This window comes from Pyricularia oryzae, chromosome 3 (genome assembly GCF_000002495.2).
Source record: "Pyricularia oryzae 70-15 chromosome 3, whole genome shotgun sequence".
Classification (NCBI taxonomy): Eukaryota; Fungi; Ascomycota; class Sordariomycetes; order Magnaporthales; family Pyriculariaceae; genus Pyricularia; species Pyricularia oryzae.
In genome coordinates this window covers 2,265,324-2,285,249 of record NC_017849.1, presented here as the reverse complement: position 1 = coordinate 2,285,249, position 19,926 = coordinate 2,265,324, and the positions used below count along the sequence as shown (strand labels likewise).

Here is a 19,926-nt window from a genome sequence, read left to right as displayed (position 1 = left end):
TTACTGAGTCGAGTATAAGTGATTGATTTTGCAGGACAGCGTGCCGACCCCTTCAGCATCCCTAAAATTCTATCCAGGACATGATACTCGGCCTTTTCCACCTATGTTACGATGTTTTCTGGAACCTGACAGCCCAAAGACCTCCTGGTTTATGACACAGAAAAAAAGAAAAAAAAAAAAAAAAAAAAAAGCTTTGCTGCAGGCTGGCCGATGAAACGCTCTCAAACGATATCTTTTCACCTCGGGACCAAGCCCCAGTGCTAGCATCAGCATTACTGGCGCCGAGCTGGGTTGCTTGGATCGCCAGATCCGGACTTCTTTTTACCAAAGAGGGCACCAACTCTGCCGAATCGTGACTTTTTTTTGGCTTTTCTTGTTGAGGCAGTATCCCATCGCAGAGGTCCGGTTGTGAACCATATTCCATGTTCTGCCACCAAAACATACCACGTTCCGGCCCAATATACCATGCTCCTAAAATTTCTTCAATGGGTATTTGGAACGTTTTTGCCATCTCCACTGCGTTATGATTCAGATTTAAAGGATTCACCTGCTCAGACGGCTGTGTGATCCTCCCATAGTCGGTGCGAATGTTGGTAAGGTGAGCATCATAGGCACGGAAAAGCCGGTCATTTCCGCTGTCGAATTCGTAAACATACACATTCTCCCTTGGAAAATATTTTCTGTTGCCAATAAGGACGTTGGAAGAATGGGCGCCCAATCCGACTCGATCCCGACCTTCACTTTTTAGTCTTTCGGCAAGTTCGATAGTAAAACCCCCGTACTCCTTGATTAATTCTGGATCAGCAGCAGTACCGAACGGTAGACGTACGGAGGAGCCATAAAACGTATGGGTTCTAAGTCCGTTGGCATTCTGGGTGGCGGCGTTGCTGTTGGTCTTGGTGTTGGAGACGCTGGCACCTAAACCCGGCAACACAAAAAGAGAACTAAGAATGAAAAAAGAAGGAAGCATTTTAAAAAACGAGTCTGTGTAAATTCAAACGAATGACTGGTAATGAAAAAGTGTAATAGTGTGAAAAAAAGATAGATCTGTGCGATAGCAGAAAAGGAAAAGAGTGTAGCTCTCCTGAGCTGGAGAGAGGGACAATTTGCTTATATACGAGGTTCTGGTTTGGTCTTTTCTTTCTTTTCTTTTTTTCTTTTGAATAAAGTAAGTAGGTGTTTATTCTTGGGGATTTTGTACTGCTATTTCTAGTATAATGCTACAAATAAGAAAGTGGTCTATCTAAAAACTTCTTTATGCAAAAGAGTAGCTAAGCTGTATTTGGACAACATTTTACTTTACTGCTTCTGCTTTTAGCTAGGCTTTGCCAGTAAGATGTTTACTGTTTAACTCGAGCAATCGCGGCTTTGCCGACACCGACGATTGAAAAGAGAATAATTACTAAAAAAAAAGAAAAAAAAAGGCAGCAAAGGGCACCTGAATCTCTGTACCCTGCCTCGATCTAGTCTAACCAGAAAGCTCTTAATATCCGCAAGCGGCGCTTCCGGGCGGCTATGCCTTAGACTCAAAAAAAAAAAAAAAAAAAACCGAGAAATGACAATGTTCGAGGCGAATCCTTTATGGTGTGTTATCAGGTGAACAACCACCGCAAGTGAGGATAAGCAAGACTATTTGTGATGCTGCTTGCATACCTTACCTGTTTGCTGTGGTCCAGAATCCAAGAGGCGTTGATCGGCAGAGAACAGTTGCTGTCTTGCTGTCTTGCTGTGTTCTGGATGGTGATTCCCATGGGTGGTCGTTACAAAAAGAGGAGCGGGCCCATCTTTAAGCCAGATCCATTCCCAAACTATATCCTGAGGGAATGACCTATACTTGAAAGTAAACCAAACATCCTGAAAGAAAAAAAAGAAGAAGAAAAAGAAAACTAGGTAGAACAGTCACCTGCTCCTGGCCACGGAGCGGCCCAACAACTATACATAACGAGCCACGGATGGTTGTTTTGATGCGACCGAGACAACCAATGTACCTTCCCGAGATATCAACGAAAAAGCTCTTCCGCCGTGAGGTAGAGGGATGGGCGGCCGAGACAACTGCCATTCTAGTGTCCATCTTCGTGATCGTCTCGGTCATAGGCTTTGGTTTTTGGTGCTTGGGCAGGATGCGAACAGGACATGAAAACGCTACCAGGGGAAGGGTGAGAGCTGCGCGACGTGATTGGGGACGCTGAGTAGTGAACACTATGAAAAAACCTTCCTCATGAGGCCTTGTCTTCTTCAGGTTTGAAGGGTGGGCTCAAAAAGTCTAATTTTTGCTAGTGTGTCGGGTATGAAGAGTCTTGGTGATAGGTAGTTATGCGAGTAGAAAGAAGCTGCTTGACACGGCGCATCGCTCGCTAGTATGGAATGCTGACTATCGATACTCGCAAGATGAGTGGTGTTACTTGGGTCTTGGGGTCGGATTCTTTAGGCTTTTGGAGTGCATGTAATTCACATGATCTTTTACCTCCAAGATACGGGACACACAATGCGGCGACCACTGGCTGGTATACCCCCGTTCTTTCCAGAGACTCTTATCTACATACTAGGTAATATTATTACCTGCATGCCTGCTTACCTTACCTACCTACCTATCTACCTAAGGTAGGTAAGCAAGCAGATACCTACTGTAAGTATAACCGGGCATCGGGTTCGCACTTCTTAATGTACTTCACTCCAATAAAGTCTCGGCAGAAGCCATAACGGGATAGCCATTCATTTCGTACCAGGGTATAACTGACATGATTGATGGCTCAGGGAGTCAGCTTGAAACTATCCTTGGATTGACGACATGTTAAACTTCACTCAACTTTACAACCCAAAAGGACCAGATCTTGTCATGCAACATCCGAAAGAAGAGACGCAAGACTTAGAAGAGATAGAAACTGAATAGTATACCATAATTGTAATATAAGAAGTAAGCAGTGTTACAAGGTTTACATTTTCTTGTTGTGAGAGCGTATCCGTCTTTCCGTCTACATATCGGATGCTGATGTCGAGAACAGAAAGTTGGAAGTAACTTTGGAGATGGAAGATCCAGGGCTGCAATTTAGGTAATGATTATCGGGTGGATAAATTCGGGCTCAGTGACGTCGAGGGAATGGCCAGAATGGGCCAAGTCTAAGCCGACTTCTTAATCCGTAGTTTCGTAGTACCGAAAAGAGAAGAATCCCGGGTCCTTGCAGATTGACCCACCCCCGGACCTCCAAAAAAAAGTTCAGGGATCAAAGGCCATCAATACAGGGAAGGGTAATTCGGGGTTCACCGATATCACCGTTGTACGGTAAAGATCAGATCGATTTTTGTACTGGGAAAGCTGGAAAGGTCAAGCCACAAATCGGGGATCGAACCGGGTCAACGCAGTCGAATCAATCGACCAACCAACACACACAATCCGAACCATGACCTCGCGCCGCGTTTCCAAGGAGACGTCAAAATACTTTGCCGCAACCGCGACCGCGACGCGCCGCTCAACCCGAGCTTCCCTCGCGCGGTTCGCATACCAAGAAGACGCGGATTCACCACCCAACAGTGTCAAAGATGAGCCCACAGATTTAATACTCGGCTCCGACATTGAAGATGCCATAACGACCACCACAAACACCAACCGACCGCGCCGGGCTACGGCCCAGGCGCCGCGGAAGCGAAAACGGGAGCCGACCAGTCCGGGAGCGACGACGACCACAAAAGTCAAGGCCGACCCGGAAGAGGAGCAAGATACGAAACCCCGCCGCGAGCGCAAACCAGCCCGCGCCAAGACGGACCTCTCCACCGGCACCACGATCATGGAGCCCCCGTCAGACTGGGAGGAGATGTACGGGCTCGTCAAGGAGATGCGCATTTCGGGACCGGCCGCAAACGCGGCCGTCGACACGATGGGCTGCGAGAGGCTGGCGTCTGAAGACGCCTCGCCGCGCGATAGGCGGTTCCACACCTTGGTCGCCCTCATGCTGAGCTCGCAGACCAAGGACACGGTCAACGCGGTGGCCATGGCCAGGCTGAAGAAGGAGCTCCCCCCGTTCGAGGAGGGTGCACCGCCCGGCCTGAACCTGGAAAACGTGTTGGCCGTGGAGCCGGCGCTTCTTAACGAGTTGATCTGGCAGGTCGGCTTTCACAACAACAAGACAAAGTATGTGGACCTCGAGGCTTCCAGGACTTTCTACTATAGCTTTACTTTACTCTTTTTGTCTACTGTCCACCTCGTCCCATGCACACAAGCTAATTGAGATACACACTGTCACAGATACATCAAGCAAGCAGCCGTGATACTCCGCGACAAGTATAACTCGGACATTCCCGACACGATCGCAGGTCTCACCTCTCTCCCGGGCGTGGGGCCAAAAATGGCACACCTGTGCATGTCCGCTCCGAATGGCTGGAACCGCGTCGAGGGCATCGGCGTTGACGTGCACGTCCACCGCATCACGAACCTGTGGGGCTGGAACAAGACCAACAACCCCGAGGCAACGCGCGCCGCGCTCGAGTCATGGCTGCCCAGGGACCGCTGGCGCGAGATCAACTGGCTGCTCGTCGGGCTGGGTCAGACGGTGTGCCTGCCCGTCGGCAGGAAGTGCGGCGACTGCGAGCTCGGCCTCAGGGGTCTCTGCCGGGCAGCGGATCGGAAAAAGGTCAACGAAAGGCTCAGGCGGAGGGAAGACGTCAAGGAGGAAAAAGAAGAAGAGCTGGTGGTGGAGAAGCAAGAGGTGCTCCTCAAACGTGAGGACGAAGAAAATGTGGCCCCGATCAAGGTCGAGACCGTCAAGGTGGAGCTCACAGTCAAGGAGGAGATTGTTGATGAAGTGCCTCCTGTCACGGGTTTTCAACCACTACCAGCAAGAACACAACGGCGGGCAAGGAGGTTATAGCGTAAACCAATAAATAAATGAAGTCACAAGTCGAAAACTTTTTTATAGCGTGAAACTGTGATCCCATCAAGGTTGGAACCAAGCTCAAGAACGAGCTATCTTTTGAAAGAAAAGGGGCGGCTTATCATCCTAAATCACAGCTTCAAAGCCAAAACTACTACATACGGTGGTACTCCATACCGCGTAGCCGCACAGAGAAGTTGTGGCGATATCGGAGATCCAAACTCCACCCAAGATTGGAGAGAGTCCCAGGTGGTTTTATCCCGTATTATTTATTAAAAACCACCTACCCTTGCTACCTTATGCAAATAGAGTACGTAGCACTGGTCGCTTGCCGCGAGACCAGGTCTGTGGCAATATGGGGGAAAAAGTGGAGTAACAAGTATGACGATAGAGTCATACACTTTGCGCAATGCGTGGCCCTCTGCTGCCTTCGGGATACCGACCTGAAATTCTGGGTACTTGGCGCAATGGGTGGATGACTGACTAAGTCATTAACTCAGATGGAGTCGCAACAACAAAAGTGACGTCTTGAACAAGGGAGAAACAAGAGGCCAACAATATCTTCGCTGTCAGGGGCACGAAGAGTGTCTGGATGAAATGCAAAGCCCCTGACATGTCCTAAATTGGCACGGGAAATTTATCAAAAAGGCGTAAACGTTAAAAAAGGATGTGCTGCAAATTATGTCCAGTCTTGACCCGTTCTTCGAGGTCCAGAGCCAGACGCCATGCCGAAAGTACTAGAACTAGAACCGATCCGGGAATCAAGACAATGGCTTCTCTATGAGATAACTAAAATGGAAGCGGCAAAAAAAAAAAAAAAAAAAAAAAGTTGGAAATCAGAGTTACAAAAGATTAATCAACAGTCCATAGATTCCTGCCCAAAACGCCTTGCATAATAGTCAGATTTGGGAGATAACGATATTGCTGGACAGGGAGAACGGTATGTTCCCTCGGTCATGGAGCCAGTGCACATAGCCAGTGCAGGGCAAGCGTGTCCAAGTCTGGTTCTGCACCCGATCAGACCAAAGACTTGCGTATGTGTATGTGTTGTAGAGTTGGTTCAAGTAATATAGAGCATCGCCGATGCATTTTGAACGCATGTCCGCAAAACGTTGCGGATGGCGGGGGTGTAACGGCGGGCATCTCGAGCACAGTGTAGTCGATCGGACAGCCAGATGTCGACTTTCGACTCCATCAAGCTGTTAATGCCGACAGATCGTCCCCGTCGACATTCCGTAATCGAAAATCTTTCGCTCGAGTGTAGAGCTTTTCGGGCGCATGATGGTCCGTAGTGCCACTTTGTCAAGTCTATTCGAGTTGACATTTACACGCCGCGGATGACCTGGGTGCGCTCGGATTCGAGCTGGGCTGCGTTCTGAGCGTGCGCCTCCTTCTTGCACTGTTTCGTCCAACAAGACTCATGTTAGCACAAGGCACTCATCTCCGATAAAGTCGGTCAGCACGTCGGACAAGCCGACTAGCCACCACTTGTCGTCGGGTACACGTACGTCTTCCAGACCCTCGCACTTGTGGTCCTCGAGGAGGCGGTGCTTGCCGCAAAAGTGCTTGTTGCAGAAACCGCAGTCGCCGGCCATGTGGGCGGGGCTCTTGCAGTTGGCGAGATCGCACCTAGGCTTGGCCATTGTGATTGTTGTGTTGTATTATTTGTGGTTGTAGTAAGAAGAGACTGTGTGCCGCGTTGTCGTCGACGATGCGCAGAATCGTAAGTTTAGGTACTGTGGTTGCGCGGGATCCCTTCGGTTACTTCGCTGCGGTCAACGACGGGAGTGAAAGAGGATGTGGCAAAGGGATAGGAAGAGAGAAATGCAAGCTAATAAATGCTTGTGGGTGTGTATGTGCGTGGTATGCGTTGCCGCCAAAGAAAGCAGACAAAATCGGACGATGTGATGATTACAAAGGTGGGAAAAAGAGGTGAAAGAGGCGGAGAGATCGTCAGCTGGGCGGTGATGACAATTTATGGAAGACGCCCTTACGCGGAGTCAGGTCAGTCGTCACAACGGGCGAGGATGGTCGTTGCAAGGGAAGGTGCTGGAAAGCAGGGAATTAGAGCGAGGTCAGGTCACCCGGGCTGGTTGGTTGGCTGGCTATTACCTGCCTACCACCTTACCACGTACCTATGCTATGGGGGTGCAAGGGCCAACAGAAAAAAGGCGGCCCGGCCGGTTTGGCAACGACAAGGACCCGGACTAGGTGGAAGCCGTGCTTGCTGCGGGTGGTCAGAATGGCCAACCTGGGCTGGCCTGGGCTCCATGAATTGAATGGTCATCAAGTCTCCGGGCATGGGAACCCTTGTGGATGACGAGGCTCCGCTTTCGGGGAAGGGGACCAACTCTGGCTTTGCTGGGCATTTTAATTGTTTTGCTGTACTGTAACCGTACAGTAGTAGGTAAGGGAGGTACATTCTGTATTTGTGCACTAATCACTGGCGTCTACGGTACATTACTGCATGTGCTGAGGTACCTCCGCTCGATAAGGGGAGGCAGACTGGGGGCAAGGCGCCACTAAAATTAATCCGCTTTCATACCACACTCCCAGCTTTTTGAAATGCGAGCGAAACGGCGGGGCGGAACAGCGGACAAGGCGCTTGCAGCTGGAGATAAAGTGGAGACCCTGACCAGACAGACTGCCGAGGGTGGTTGTGGAAATTGGGACTAGAGTCCAGCGTACTGATTACTTTTTTGTTCAAGCCAAGCCTTCAGGTTTCGTCGGCGTGCGAGACTATTGATGCGGGATGAGCGGGAATCACAGGTTTTTTTTTCTGTACGTGTCTTGCGTCTCTCTGATTCTTTTCCCATCAGTAAGTAGCTTTACAGACGGGAACGCATATCGATCGGACATGTTATACAGTAGCAGAGCCAATGCTCAGCGAGGCCAGAGCATGCTGACGAGAAAAAAAAGAAAGAAAAAAAAAGAGCATACAAGTATCAACTTCAAGGCACAGCAATGATGAAAGATGAGCTCGCAAGCACGCACGGATTTGGATCGGATGGACTACATCTTGAGTTGGGCTGTTCTTGCAACACTGAGTCCACCAGCCACATGGCACCAAGGGCTATCTGGTCGCTTCTCGTGGATTGAATTGCATGGATTGCCCAGCTAGGTAAGATATGTGGGAGGATTGCACAAGACGCCGCCAATCCCAACGGCCTCCTTTTGGGTTGGCTGGTTGGTTTACCTACTCCGTACAAAATGCACTCGTCCAGAAAGTAGCCCGATGCAGCCATCGGGTGGCTTTGCATTATCCGGAGCTTTGCAGTGCAGAAACCGCCACGTATGAAGTGGATAGAATGGAGAGTGAAAAGAAATGAGCTAGGAGTCAAACAGACAAAAAAAAGAGTTGTATTATTAAGTCTGGTTAGGTATTCATTCCGTGTCAGCCTCCGCGTCATAGAGGTAAAACATCGACTTTGTTTTGCCTTCAATCCAAGCCATTGCGCCGAAAATTGGCCAACATTCAGGTAGAGATTAGCACATACGGTAGATGTAGATAGGCTACCGCTGCCAGCCCAAATGCAAAAACCCCAAAACAGAAGTAGACACGACAGAGCAGCGATATGGTGGCAACTGTTTGGGTGGTGGCACAAATATCGTGCGTGCCGAATTAGGGAATTCAACAAAAGGAAACACACCTTGGCTCAAGGCCTGGGCCCCCGTCGTCTCCGATTTTCTTTTGTGTCTGATTTGCAATCGATACAAGCTCAGGGAATGGTTGGACAGGTATGCACTACCTGATCGCCGTCTCGGCAGCTCTGAAATAGGATTGACTGGTCGCCCATTAGTTTAGTAGAAATGCATTGAGGTCTGACTACCACCTCGCAAACACAGCGCTGCATTACTTTAGGCCAGCTGGCCGACGCTAAAATCTTTTTGACGGCCGCCATTCTAGGTGGTCGAACGGACGGGCCACACGGCATGCATGGGGCGCATCTTCACGAGTTTCCTATTTCGCCCTATCGCATTCCCTGCTCTCCCCGAGCACCTGCGATGATACACTAGCGTCTTCATCGTAAAGATCTGTAATGTACGGCAAGACGGACATCGTTTCCTCATATCCCACCTGCTCCAATATTACAGAGCGATCGGCATAGGATGAGTACAAACAAAGTCGAATGCATCCGGAGATGCGAGTAATTTACCCTTACACCATGTTTTCCCTTTGTCCGTGCGTCGATTTCTATCTTTGTCCCTGCGGAGAGGAATGCCTGTCATAATTGGACAAGTATGATGTCCAAGATACATATTAATATTGGCCGGTTTTTTTCATGCTATGATTATTATGTACTCCGTAAGGAGTAGGTTGGAGTTTTACGAGTACCTAGAATAACCAGTAAGATGACCAGTTAGATGGTCGAATGGCATCCATCGCCTTGTGGCTAAGGGACCCTTGTGGTTCAAATGGCGGTGTTTCTTCTGGAAAGTGGCTGAGCGACCATGCTTTTTTCTTGTTCACCCCCATATCTCAAAACAAACTACCCCTATCGTGGACTGGCAAACCCTGGCGACATGAAGTACGCATGTCCGGCGTAAGTAGTACGGCAGCATCTTTGCTTTTTGAATTATATATACCTTGTGTCAGAATATTCTTAGCTGTTCGCTGCATCTGGCCGAAAAAAGAAAACATTATGCTCCTGAACATACGAGTAGCCTGCCCAAAAGTTATTTGAAATCAACTTTGTGCTTTTTTTTTGTCTTACCGTATTCAACATGCTAGGTATGGTATGTACCTACATAAAAGTTGCTTGGCCCAGGCTCCTCATTGTCCAAGGCACGAACCTGGTAGAATAATGGTTTGTTGTCAACGGATGCGTCCAGCCGAAAGATCCACGGTATCGTATCGTGCAGTGCGTGGTTTGTGGTGCCACAACAAATTGGAGACAACCCGACCGACAACAAGTAGTAGTAGTAGTAGTAGTAGTAGTAGTATTATTTAACGCCGGGCTCGGCCCGGCTCATTAGCCGGCCGTTAGCAACCTCCCGAGGGGTATCTCGGCGCGCTTTCTATTTTCTCTATTTACACAGCGGAAAACAAGGGCATAGAAGCGAATCGAGCCTGACCGGGTTCGTGCCCGGTCCTGCTTACAGGTTTGTTCACTGACGCGACCCCGTGCCTTCAGGCGCACGGAGGATTCGTCTGACGGCAGTTGACGGCTCTTCATCGAGAGGGGCCTGTGTCCAAACAGCGGAGCTGTCGGTCGTTTGTAGCCATGGAGACGAAGTTCCCAACAAGTGTGGGCTCGACGGCACAGGCGGGTGGTTGTTGTCGATAGCCAGCCGGGTTATCCTTGCCACGGGTAAGCGGGGAGGAGGTGGAGGGAGCAGGATTCGAACCTACGTTACTCAAGTAACAGCCATGGCGCTTAACCACTGCGCCATTCCCCCCCCGACCGACAACAAGATTAACAGAAGGGAACCATGCCTGGGGGGCCAATTTCTCCTCCTGCCGGCCAAACGCATCCGGACCGATGAAATTTTGGTGCATCCGGCACAACCGGCTCCCAAAAGCCTGCATTGATTTTTAAGTGTACCTCTTTTTTTTTTTTTTTTTTTTTTTTTTTGGGCCTCTCTCCGCCCTCCGCCTCTAACCTACTTGCACGCGGCAGCCGCAGAATCGGCTTGAAGGAATTGCCTACCAGGGGTGTTGGTGCCCGTCGTGGTGGTGGCGGCGTGTCGATTGCACACCGCCATGGGAATTCCCCAGGCTTTTTGCCGGGGTATCTGTACCTACCCCCGTGTCTTGCCACCTATTATTGTTCTAGGTAAGCTTGGTAAGGTAGTCTCGCTAGATTTTAGTCTGATTCTTTTTTTCTTCTTTTTTCTTTTCCCTCTTTGGCAAGTCTTGTACTCCCGTAAGCTAGTCTAGACTGGCATCCCAAACATGCCCACGCGACTCTGCTCTTTGTCAGTCGCGGTCATTTACCCATCACTGACTCAGGGAGATGTGCTCGCCGAACGGATTATTATCTGATACCAAGCGGTTTGTACGGAATTCCAAATCCGGCTTTGCCGAGTGCGGATCCGGATTTGATTCCCTTGCTAATTACCTACCTACCAGCAGTATTCTACAGTACGGCACAATGCACTGTACCGTATCCATTGTACGTACAGTCCAGTAATTATCCAGTCTTGCCAGTATCGTCAAAATCTGACCAGCAACACCCCTGTCATGCACGCGTCTGCGATTGACCCGTAATCCTGCTCTAACTGCCATCTGCAGTCATCACTTTGGGCACCTTTATGGCACGATGGTTGCAACGTCATTTTTGACTAGATATACATAAAGCATACATGCAGTCCTGACAGAGTCTGTGTTTCCCAGGTTGTTTTGTTTTTTGTCTTTATATTGCATGTGAGCCCTGACTTGTTGTTTTTGGTACACCCTTAATCGCACAAACTACTACTATACAAAACAAAACACAAATAGGCATTTACGACACGTGCAAGCGGGAAAACAGCGATTACTTGTCAAGACTTCATATTATATTATGTTGCAGTCGATCTTAACACCTTAGACGGCCCTCATGTCGACAACTGCACGGATACAGTCTCCCTGCTTCATAGTCTCGAACGCATTGTTGATCTCAACCAGCTTCTTGCGGTGGGTGATGAACTCGTCGACCTTGAGCCTGCCCTGGAGATAGTCGTCAACCAGGCCCGGCAGTTGCGACCGACCCTTGATGCCACCAAACGCGCATCCCTTCCAGACACGGCCAGTGACGAGCTGGAATGGCCTGGTGCTGATCTCCTGACCAGCGGCCGCCACACCGATAATGATGCTTTCACCCCAGCCCTTGTGGCAAGCCTCGAGCGCGGCCCTCATCACCTGGACGTTGCCTGTGCAGTCGAAAGTGTAGTCGCAGCCGCCATCGGTCAGCTCGACAAGGGCGTCCACCACTGTCTTGCCCTCGGGCAGCTTGGTCGGGTTGACAAAGTCTGTAGCGCCGAACTTGCGAGCCCACTCCTCCTTTGCGGGGTTCACGTCAACGACGATGATCTTGCCGGCCTTGTTGATCACGGCACCCTGCACGACCGACAGACCCACGCAGCCTGCGCCGAAGACGGCAAGGCTGGATCCCTCCTCGACGTTGGCCGTCACGCGGGCGGCGCCGTAGCCGGTGGTGATACCGCAGCCCAGCAGACAGGTGCGGTCCATCGGGGCCTCTGGCTGCACGGCGACGACCGAGATGTCGGCTACGACAGTGAACTGGGAGAAGGTTGAGGTGCCCATGAAGTGCAGCAGGTCCTTGCCCTTGCACTTGAACCTTGAGGTGCCGTCGGGCATGAGACCCTTGCCCTGGGTGGCGCGGATCTTGCCGCAGAGGTTGGTCTTGCCGGACTTGCAGAACTTGCACTCTTTGCACTCGGGGGTGCTGTTTTATGTTCGGCGTCAGTATTCATGTGGCATTCTCAGATCATAATATGCGGTTCTGCAGGCTCAAACTTACTAAAGAGCAACGACATGGTCGCCAACCTTGACGTTGGTCACGCCCTCACCAACCGACTCGACGATACCAGCTCCCTCGTGCCCCAGGACGATGGGGAAGGCACCCTCGGGGTCCTTGCCGGACAGCGTGTACGCATCTGTGTGGCACACACCGGTGTGGTAGATCTCGATACGGACCTCGTGCGCCTTTGGGGGTGCAACCTCGATGTCCTCAATGCTCAGGTCCTTGCCCGCCTCCCAGGCGACGGCGGCCTTGCAGGTGATGGTCTGTTGCTAGCGTCAGTGCTGCCGTGGATTTTCAACTTGTGCAGAACCAATTGATGTTTGTCACTGTGAGTGCTTTTTGTAACCAAACCATGCGGGTGTTTGCTTTGCTTACCTTTCCGACTGTAGACATGGTCGGATATCCCGTGGTGTAACACTTCCTTTGGGTCCCTCTGCTAGAACGATTGGTTTGAATACAATCAAATGAACACAACTTGCTCCTGTCAAGAATAGAAGAGTTATTAAAAAGAAAAAAAAAGTCCTTTGAGTTCGTTATTGAGGACAATTACGGTACAAATATACGAACAGATGAACCGGTTTCAAAGGCAATGACCCCGCCGTCCGCCTCAAATCACCCCTCAATAAAGCTCAGCTATGGCCCGAGACCCGGCGTTCTCTGCAGGACCGCGGGCAGCCAAACTATCCCGAAGCAGAGAATCGAAAGTGGGGTGCAGTGATTGCCAGTGATGTCACGGCTGTTTGTTCGGCGATATCGCGGGGTTTCGCTTGGCTTTCTCTAAATTCGTATTACCAAACATGACATTGCAATCAAAGTTTCGGCAAGTGGTCTACAAGTGATAATCGCTTCTTGCTTACTATCTGCCAGTATACTATCGCATTACCACGTAAAACACTGGCAAGTGCCGACATCGGTCACGGCATCCGGGACAATATGCCGGCGGGATACAAGGACCCTAGCTTTGCATCCCCGTCGATAGTTGCATCCCTTCCGGTCCAGAACCTTTGATCGAACACCTGCCAAGTCCCTGCGTTTTGAGGCAAGATCCTGCAGCTGTGATAACTACGGTATTGTTTCGTTGTGAATAGCTTCGCCCGACTGTCTGTAATTGTAGTGTACCTTGGGCAAGGTACCTATGCACCTCGGCCATGGTAGCTTTGATAAATGCATTTGTATCCACAGGCTGGTACCACTGTTGGGAAAAAGGATAATCCACAATCTCCAAACTCCCATTCACTCACTCTCGTACTACTGTTGTAACACAGAAGATCAAGCAACGGTTAAACCAATACCGGTACAATCATCGTATCTTGAAGATATCAGGCTGCTTCTTTTTTTCTTGCACAAGAGCCCCCCCGCCTCCCGAGACACAAAATGTCTCCCGTCGGCGCTGCCCCTCCCCCGCTTCCCATGCACGTGTACAAAATCCTACCGACGGCTCCCCCGGCGCCATTGCCGAGTCCGTACCCACTATCGGATCTGGACAAGAAGGATGGCTTTGTTCACTTGAGCACTGCCTCGCAGGTAAACTAGGCCCTCCCTTGGGAATCGAAGCTTGTATAGAAATAAGGAAAAGAAGACATTTATTATGTGTCGAGCACTTGCATCTCTTTTGAACTAACAGCATCTGATAACTTGTGCAGATCCCTATAACCGCGGGAATCTGGTTCAAAGACTTTAGCGAGCTCTGGATCCTCAAGTTGAACCTCGCCAAATTCGAGAAGGACATAAACTGGGATACGCCTGGGTGTCCGCATTTGTACGGGAATTTTGGTGCCGAAGAGGTTGTTGATAGTAGGAAGTTTGTCAGAGGCGATGGACAGGAATGGAGGGAAGCGCTGGACGGTTGCGGTGATTGGCTCGAGTAAAAAGACAGCTAGAGGCGTCTATTGCAGGGATCTTTGCAGTTGGCATACTTTTTAGTCCAAAATCCATCCGTTCCCTTTTGAGCATTCAACCTGAGTGAGTTAGGTACAAGTATTCCAAATCTGATCACGAAGAAACGCATCTCCATCTATTACTGAGAGGCTATGCAACAGGTTTTATGTAAGTTTGTAGTAAATATATATACCTTATCCGCGGAATCAAATCAAGTCAGGTAGTAGTACTAATATTTAGGTATACAATTCGAGAACCTGCAGCAGATGGGCAGAAAATGGCGAGAAAAAGACATTGGTAACCAGAAAGGCATCTCACCTTCATGCTACAGTCCACACCTTATGGCAGCTTGTGAACACCAAGCGTTCCTCACCGAGCTTGAGGCAGGGGCTATTTCAGCGTAATATTTCGGACATGGCAAGAGCCACAATCTTTGTTCAGAAAATTCTAAGTACCTACCAGGTAGGTACCTACATAGGTAGGCAGGTACTTTCCATACTGTGGCATTCAGAGCATTGAACAGAAATCCCATTGCGCCAACGTCGTTTTCCAGTCATGGCAATCCTGTGTACCTTAAAATATTAATCAGACAGTCAGATTACCCATGTTTGCACCACATTATGCTATATGTTCACCCACCCTGCTTATAGCTTGCCAGCTGCTTTCGCCCTTCTTTTTTTTTCCTTTCTGTTTATTTAGCTTCCAATTTATCAATTTTTTCTCTCGGGCAGATGAGGATACAGAAGATGTATTCTAGACTTAGTGCGCGTCCTGTAAACCCATCAGCCATTGCCCACGAAAAGTCAAGCTTAAATTGGACCAAAATGCACATAATGTCAATGATAGACTCGAACTCTGATGTCAAGCTGAAGTGAAAGCCGGGCGATGCGAGCCACATTGTGCGGCGAGGGACAAAATGTCTGGAGAAAAAGTCCAGAGAAATGTGCCATTGCCGACATGATGCGATGCTACTCTGCCATGCCTTGTTGCCGTCTCAAGAAGCTTGTTTTTTCCCCCCAATTCCTGCGCCCACTTGCCGCCGCCAGGAATGATCACTCGCTAAAGCCGCGGATATGAATAAACATGTGCGGAGGTTACAGCTGATGCGACAAGGTCGTCAATCCAGCTTCCTCTTCAGGGCGCGGAGTCGCGGAGGTCCACCACAACAACAACCTCGTGACGGCCGCCCCTGCGAGGCCGTTCCACCTATGACAACCAAAATCAGGCTCACGACGATGTGAAAAACATCATATTATGATGGGAATAGTTGAGGGGGATGGACGAACGCGTAATGCTAACAATGCAATATTGCAACATTACCTCAAAGTCGTTTAGTCAGTTACCATGGGCTACAGCCCACTTCATATAAATTACCCACCAGTAATGTGCCACACAGGCTTTGTCACTTATAGGGAGTTGCCGAGGCGCAGCGTTTGTCGTAGATGATACCAAGAGTATGGAGATGAATATAAAAGCCGGCAATCGCCAAGCTTTTCTTGGCTCCGCTTGGCTACTCTTGGCAGCCATGAGCCTACATTAGCGCGTTTGTCCACATCTTTAATGCCCATCATGCCTCTCACTCGTTCCGCTCTGGTAGGCCTCATCGCTACAGGCACGCTCGTGTCTGCGGGGCCATGCGACATCTACGCGTCCGGCGGGACGCCCTGTATCGCTGCCCACAGCACCACCCGGGCTCTCTACAGCGCCTACACCGGTTCTTTGTATCAGGTGAAGCGCAACTCGGACGGCAAGACGACCGACATTGCTCCGCTCAAGGCTGGGGGTGTAGCCAACGCAGCAGCCCAGGACAATTTCTGCTCCGGAACGACCTGCCTCATCAGCATCATCTACGACCAGTCGGGCAAGAAGAACCACCTGACACAGGCTCCGGGCGGTGCCTTCCAGGGCCCGGCGGCCGGCGGGTTCGACAACCTAGCGAGCGCGACGGGCGCACCGGTCACGCTGAATGGCCAAAAGGCGTACGGCGTGTTCATCTCGCCCGGAATGGGCTACCGCAACAACAAAGCCGTGGGTACCGCCAAGGGAGACCAGGCGCAGGGCATGTACGCGGTGTTTGACGGGACGCGCTTCAACGATGACTGCTGTTTCGACTATGGCAACGCAGAGACGAGCAGTACGGACACGGGCAACGGCCACATGGAGGCCATATACTTTGGTAACAGTAGGGGTTGGGGAACAGGGGCGGGCGATGGACCGTGGATCATGGCGGATCTCGAGAATGGGCTCTTCTCAGGCGTCAGCCCAAAGAACAACCCCAATGACCCAACCATCTCGCACCGCTTTGTGACCGCCATCGTAAAAGGACAACCCAACGAGTGGGCCATCCGCGGCGGCGACGCGGCGTCGGGTTCGCTGGGCACCTTCTACAGTGGACAGCGGCCCAACGCGAGCGGCTACAATCCAATGAGCAAGGAGGGCGCCATAATCCTCGGCATCGGCGGCGACAACAGCATCAGGGCCCAGGGTACCTTCTACGAAGGCGTCATGACGACAGGATACCCATCCGACGCCACCGAGAACGCGGTGCAGGCCAACATTGTGGCCGCCAAGTACTCGACGACGTCGCTGACCAGCGGCGCAAAGCTCGAGGTCGGCTCTTCCATCTCCCTGCGGGCTGCCGAGTCGGAGGCCTACCTGTCGCACGACGGCACCACCATCGTGGCCCGCGACGTCTCCCCGGACAGCAGCGACGAGCACAAGCAGCAGGCCAGCTGGACCGTGCGGACGGGCCTGGGCCACGAGGGCTGCCTGTCATTTGAGTCGGTCGATGCGCCGGGCAGCTACGTGCTGCACTCGGACTCGCGGCTGCTCCTCGCGCGCGACGACGGCTCCAAGGAATTCCGCGAGGGCGCCACGTTTTGCACACAGGAAGGGCTGGGACGCCGGAGTACCAACCACCATTCGATCCGCTCATGGGCTCATCCGACCAAGTACATCCGGCTGTGGGACGACGTCGCGTATGCCGCGAGCCACGGCGGGGCCAACGATTTCGACAGCAAGGCTTTTTACCACGATGATGCAAGCTGGGAGGTGAAGACGGGCTTTGTTTGACGGAAACCGACCTAGTTCGGGTGGAATTATGCGTGGGTGGGCGGCTCCTCTGAAGTGGAGATTTAGTGGCCCGCCTCCACGCTGCAGCATGTGACTTAGGTCGGTAAGGTACCTACCTAGGTACCTTTTCTACTAGTTCTAGGGAGACTGGGCTACAACTGTACCTAGAATAGTTAGTTGAGGAGGGTCTATCTCTTAACCTTATAAAATCAATACCAATCATGTCGCCAAGCTTATTTTCTTTTTATGGCATCCCAAGTAATCAAATCAAGCATTTTTAATTACGTCCGGTATGCATGCGCTTGTTCGGACGTATGCACGCTCTGGATATTCTTCATCAATTGGTTGCATGATCTTCAAGGAGATCGGTTTTTTTTTTTTTTTTTTTTTTTTATCTTATCACAGGCCCAGTCCAGTGACGAACGACACATGTTTTAGGTAGTTCATCCAAACAACATCAAAACCAGGCTCGGCTGCGGCAGGTTCCGCAACCATCGCAGCAAATCCCCGCAGATGCTCCTTTGTTCCCCTCCACCCACCCTTTTGGTATCCATCCGACCACAAGTCTAGGCCTCCGGTATAACACCCTCGCGGCTCACCCGTCCAAAAATACAGGCGTTGGTGCGGCTGTTGCCGTGACAGTAACCACAGACGGCGGTGGAGGCGCAACTGCAGTCACGGTGACCACAGTGGGAGGTGGTACTACCGTCGTCACCGTCACCACTGCGGGAGGAGCGGGAGGAGGAGCCACTGGGTTTGGACCAGGGGCTGGAGATGGAGACGCTGCTGGTGGTGGCACGGGCGCAGCTGGCGCAGCGTCGGGCTGGCTATATGTGGTGATGCCCTGGTTCAAGGCGTCGAGAATGTCGGATTTGACCTTGTCGACTATATCCCTTCCAAGATCCGGAACCTTGTCCGCGATCGCATCCGCCAGCTCTCTGGCCTGTGGCCTCAGCTTCTGCAAGGTGTCGAGCGTGACCTTGCTGGTGCCGATGCGGTCCATCACGGCCTTTTTATCCCGCAAATCTCGGATCGTGGTCTGCACCTGGTCCACCATGTTGTTGCTCACTTGTATAAGCGCCACGCTGGTAAAGACGTTTGCCTTCCTGGCCTCCTCCACGGTTCTTATCGAGGAGCTGATGGTGGACACGACATCTTCGGTGGCCCTCAGCACCGGTGCCGCCGACGCGTCTGTGTTCCTCAAGGCCAGGATGATCGTGTCGTATTGCTTTAGCGAGTCGATGATGCTTGACATGGCATCCTGGACGGCCCTTGTCTGCCTGCGGTTCAGCTCCGAGAGTGCCGGGATCGCGGTCGCGGATCGAACCGCCAGCAGGAGGGCTAGTAGACGGGAAAGCTCCATTATTAAGGTAAGGGTAGGTATGCTGTAGGAGCTGTGTGGTAAAGACTTTGCAGAGTAGGCAGGGATGAGCTGAATCGAGGCTGCAACATGGTTTCTTGTGGTAGCCTGGCAGGCAGATATATACTGGTTAGTGCAGGCTTGTGTAACGAGTATTGACCTGGATAATAGGGGACGTGCGAGCAACATTTCACTACCAAAGTAACGAAAGCGAAAACATTCTTGTGGCATTATCAGTGCTTGGCGCTTCATACAAAGAAACACCATCTGATGAGCAAGTACATGACGTTACGGACCGCTCCGCTCAAGACGGTTTGTTCTGGGACGGAATAGAGGTCCAAGCCCTGCTCTGAGCTCCCTGTCAACGATCTGGCCAGCCTTGCCACCTACGAGAGCTTGGACTTGCTAACTTGCAGTGCGTGCAGGTACAAGGGCAAAGTTAAAAGAAGGTTAAGAACAGACCAAGTACAATAATAGGACTTTAACGAGACTTGAACCATCCTACCTCCTACCTCCTTCCGCCGTTGTCCCTTGAGCCACAACAGCTCTGCCTCCTGCAGGTATTGCGAAATCGTTAGGGGGCCGATGTCAAGCGTTCCGTCGTCTGGACTTTTATGTCTGCACCAACGATGGTATCTCAGTTCCGGACACGTGGGATGGCGTAGCGCACTTGATGGTTTCCCCCAGCCGTGCTTTCTGGTGACACGGCCGTTCGGTTCACTCCGGATGGCGGAAACTATCCTCCTGATGCCTAACCTGTTCTGGCCGTTACCGTTAGAAAGCTGCCGCCCGTCAGCGTCAGCCCTTACTAGATTGTTGAAAGGTCACATATGTATCACATGGGGTCCGGGCATGCTGTTTATCGCTGCGAAAAGAAAGATACCAGAATAACTGCATAGGTGTAGTAAATTGACGTGGGTCAAGTAGAATATCCTTTTCCTTAATTTGGCTTGCAATCTATCTAATCTGGGAAACGTGAGCTTACTTCTGCTAGGTCTAGATATGTACATACCCCAAGCTTAATAGCACAGGTCTCCTTCGATTATTTTGTGCAAAGCTTCAAAGCGGCTGTCTAATTTGGAGTCCTTTTTTTTCCAATGGTAGAATCGGAACGAAACCAAAGTATTAAGGGTAGTCTGAGCCACGGCGCAGGATGTCAGCGTCAAAAGCTCCAATGTTTGGGTGTCTGTTCCCTATTTCGTACGAGTTTGACGTATCGGAAGTGATGTATGTAAGACATGTCACTGAATTGCTGATAGAAATTTCCATCGCAGAGCATCGTCCT

General features: G+C 51.0%; 9 protein-coding genes and 1 pseudogene across 10 annotated transcripts; 3 read left to right on the top strand and 7 right to left on the bottom strand.

The window, feature by feature from the left end:
* Positions 1–106: 106 nt before the first annotated feature.
* Positions 107–970, bottom strand: MGG_16737 (uncharacterized protein; the record flags this gene model as incomplete). Its single annotated transcript, XM_003711814.1, has 2 exons — positions 107–144; positions 445–970. 2 exons carry the CDS (start codon positions 968–970, stop codon positions 107–109), a joined length of 564 nt encoding a protein of 187 aa, XP_003711862.1.
* Positions 971–3,160: 2,190 nt separating this feature from the next.
* Positions 3,161–4,897, top strand: MGG_06014 (DNA repair protein Ntg1). Its single transcript, XM_003711813.1, has 2 exons — positions 3,161–4,126; positions 4,241–4,897. Exons 1-2 carry the CDS (start codon positions 3,399–3,401, stop codon positions 4,860–4,862), a joined length of 1,350 nt encoding a protein of 449 aa, XP_003711861.1. The 5' UTR covers positions 3,161–3,398; the 3' UTR covers positions 4,863–4,897.
* A 1,292-nt stretch (positions 4,898–6,189) lies between these two features.
* On the bottom strand, positions 6,190–6,508 carry MGG_13236 (uncharacterized protein; the record flags this gene model as incomplete). Its single annotated transcript, XM_003711812.1, has 2 exons — positions 6,190–6,264; positions 6,374–6,508. 2 exons carry the CDS (start codon positions 6,506–6,508, stop codon positions 6,190–6,192), a joined length of 210 nt encoding a protein of 69 aa, XP_003711860.1.
* Positions 6,509–10,038: 3,530 nt separating this feature from the next.
* Positions 10,039–10,571, bottom strand: MGG_16736 (uncharacterized protein; the record flags this gene model as incomplete). Its single annotated transcript, XM_003711811.1, has 3 exons — positions 10,039–10,214; positions 10,298–10,389; positions 10,474–10,571. The coding sequence occupies 3 exons, from the start codon at positions 10,569–10,571 to the stop codon at positions 10,039–10,041; spliced, it is 366 nt and encodes a 121-aa protein (XP_003711859.1).
* MGG_20137 lies at positions 10,194–10,265 on the bottom strand (annotated as a pseudogene). The gene has a single exon. The product of its transcript is annotated as a tRNA-OTHER (tRNA).
* Positions 10,572–11,327: 756 nt separating the features above from the next.
* MGG_06011 (S-(hydroxymethyl)glutathione dehydrogenase) lies at positions 11,328–12,899 on the bottom strand. The gene is made up of 3 exons (XM_003711810.1): positions 12,707–12,899; positions 12,329–12,594; positions 11,328–12,253 (listed from the first exon to the last, which is right to left on the bottom strand). The coding sequence occupies exons 1-3, from the start codon at positions 12,722–12,724 to the stop codon at positions 11,392–11,394; spliced, it is 1,146 nt and encodes a 381-aa protein (XP_003711858.1). The 5' UTR covers positions 12,725–12,899; the 3' UTR covers positions 11,328–11,391.
* A 694-nt stretch (positions 12,900–13,593) lies between these two features.
* On the top strand, positions 13,594–14,315 carry MGG_06010 (uncharacterized protein). The gene is made up of 2 exons (XM_003711809.1): positions 13,594–13,855; positions 13,975–14,315. The coding sequence occupies exons 1-2, from the start codon at positions 13,706–13,708 to the stop codon at positions 14,197–14,199; spliced, it is 375 nt and encodes a 124-aa protein (XP_003711857.1). The 5' UTR covers positions 13,594–13,705; the 3' UTR covers positions 14,200–14,315.
* A 1,463-nt stretch (positions 14,316–15,778) lies between these two features.
* Positions 15,779–17,281, top strand: MGG_06009 (alpha-N-arabinofuranosidase B; the record flags this gene model as incomplete). Its single annotated transcript, XM_003711808.1, has 1 exon — positions 15,779–17,281. The coding sequence occupies one exon, from the start codon at positions 15,779–15,781 to the stop codon at positions 17,279–17,281; it is 1,503 nt and encodes a 500-aa protein (XP_003711856.1).
* A 595-nt stretch (positions 17,282–17,876) lies between these two features.
* Positions 17,877–18,644, bottom strand: MGG_06008 (uncharacterized protein; the record flags this gene model as incomplete). Its single annotated transcript, XM_003711807.1, has 1 exon — positions 17,877–18,644. One exon carries the CDS (start codon positions 18,642–18,644, stop codon positions 17,877–17,879), a length of 768 nt encoding a protein of 255 aa, XP_003711855.1.
* A 383-nt stretch (positions 18,645–19,027) lies between these two features.
* On the bottom strand, positions 19,028–19,538 carry MGG_16735 (uncharacterized protein; the record flags this gene model as incomplete). Its single annotated transcript, XM_003711806.1, has 2 exons — positions 19,028–19,392; positions 19,451–19,538. 2 exons carry the CDS (start codon positions 19,536–19,538, stop codon positions 19,028–19,030), a joined length of 453 nt encoding a protein of 150 aa, XP_003711854.1.
* Between the last annotated feature and the right edge of the window lie 388 nt (positions 19,539–19,926).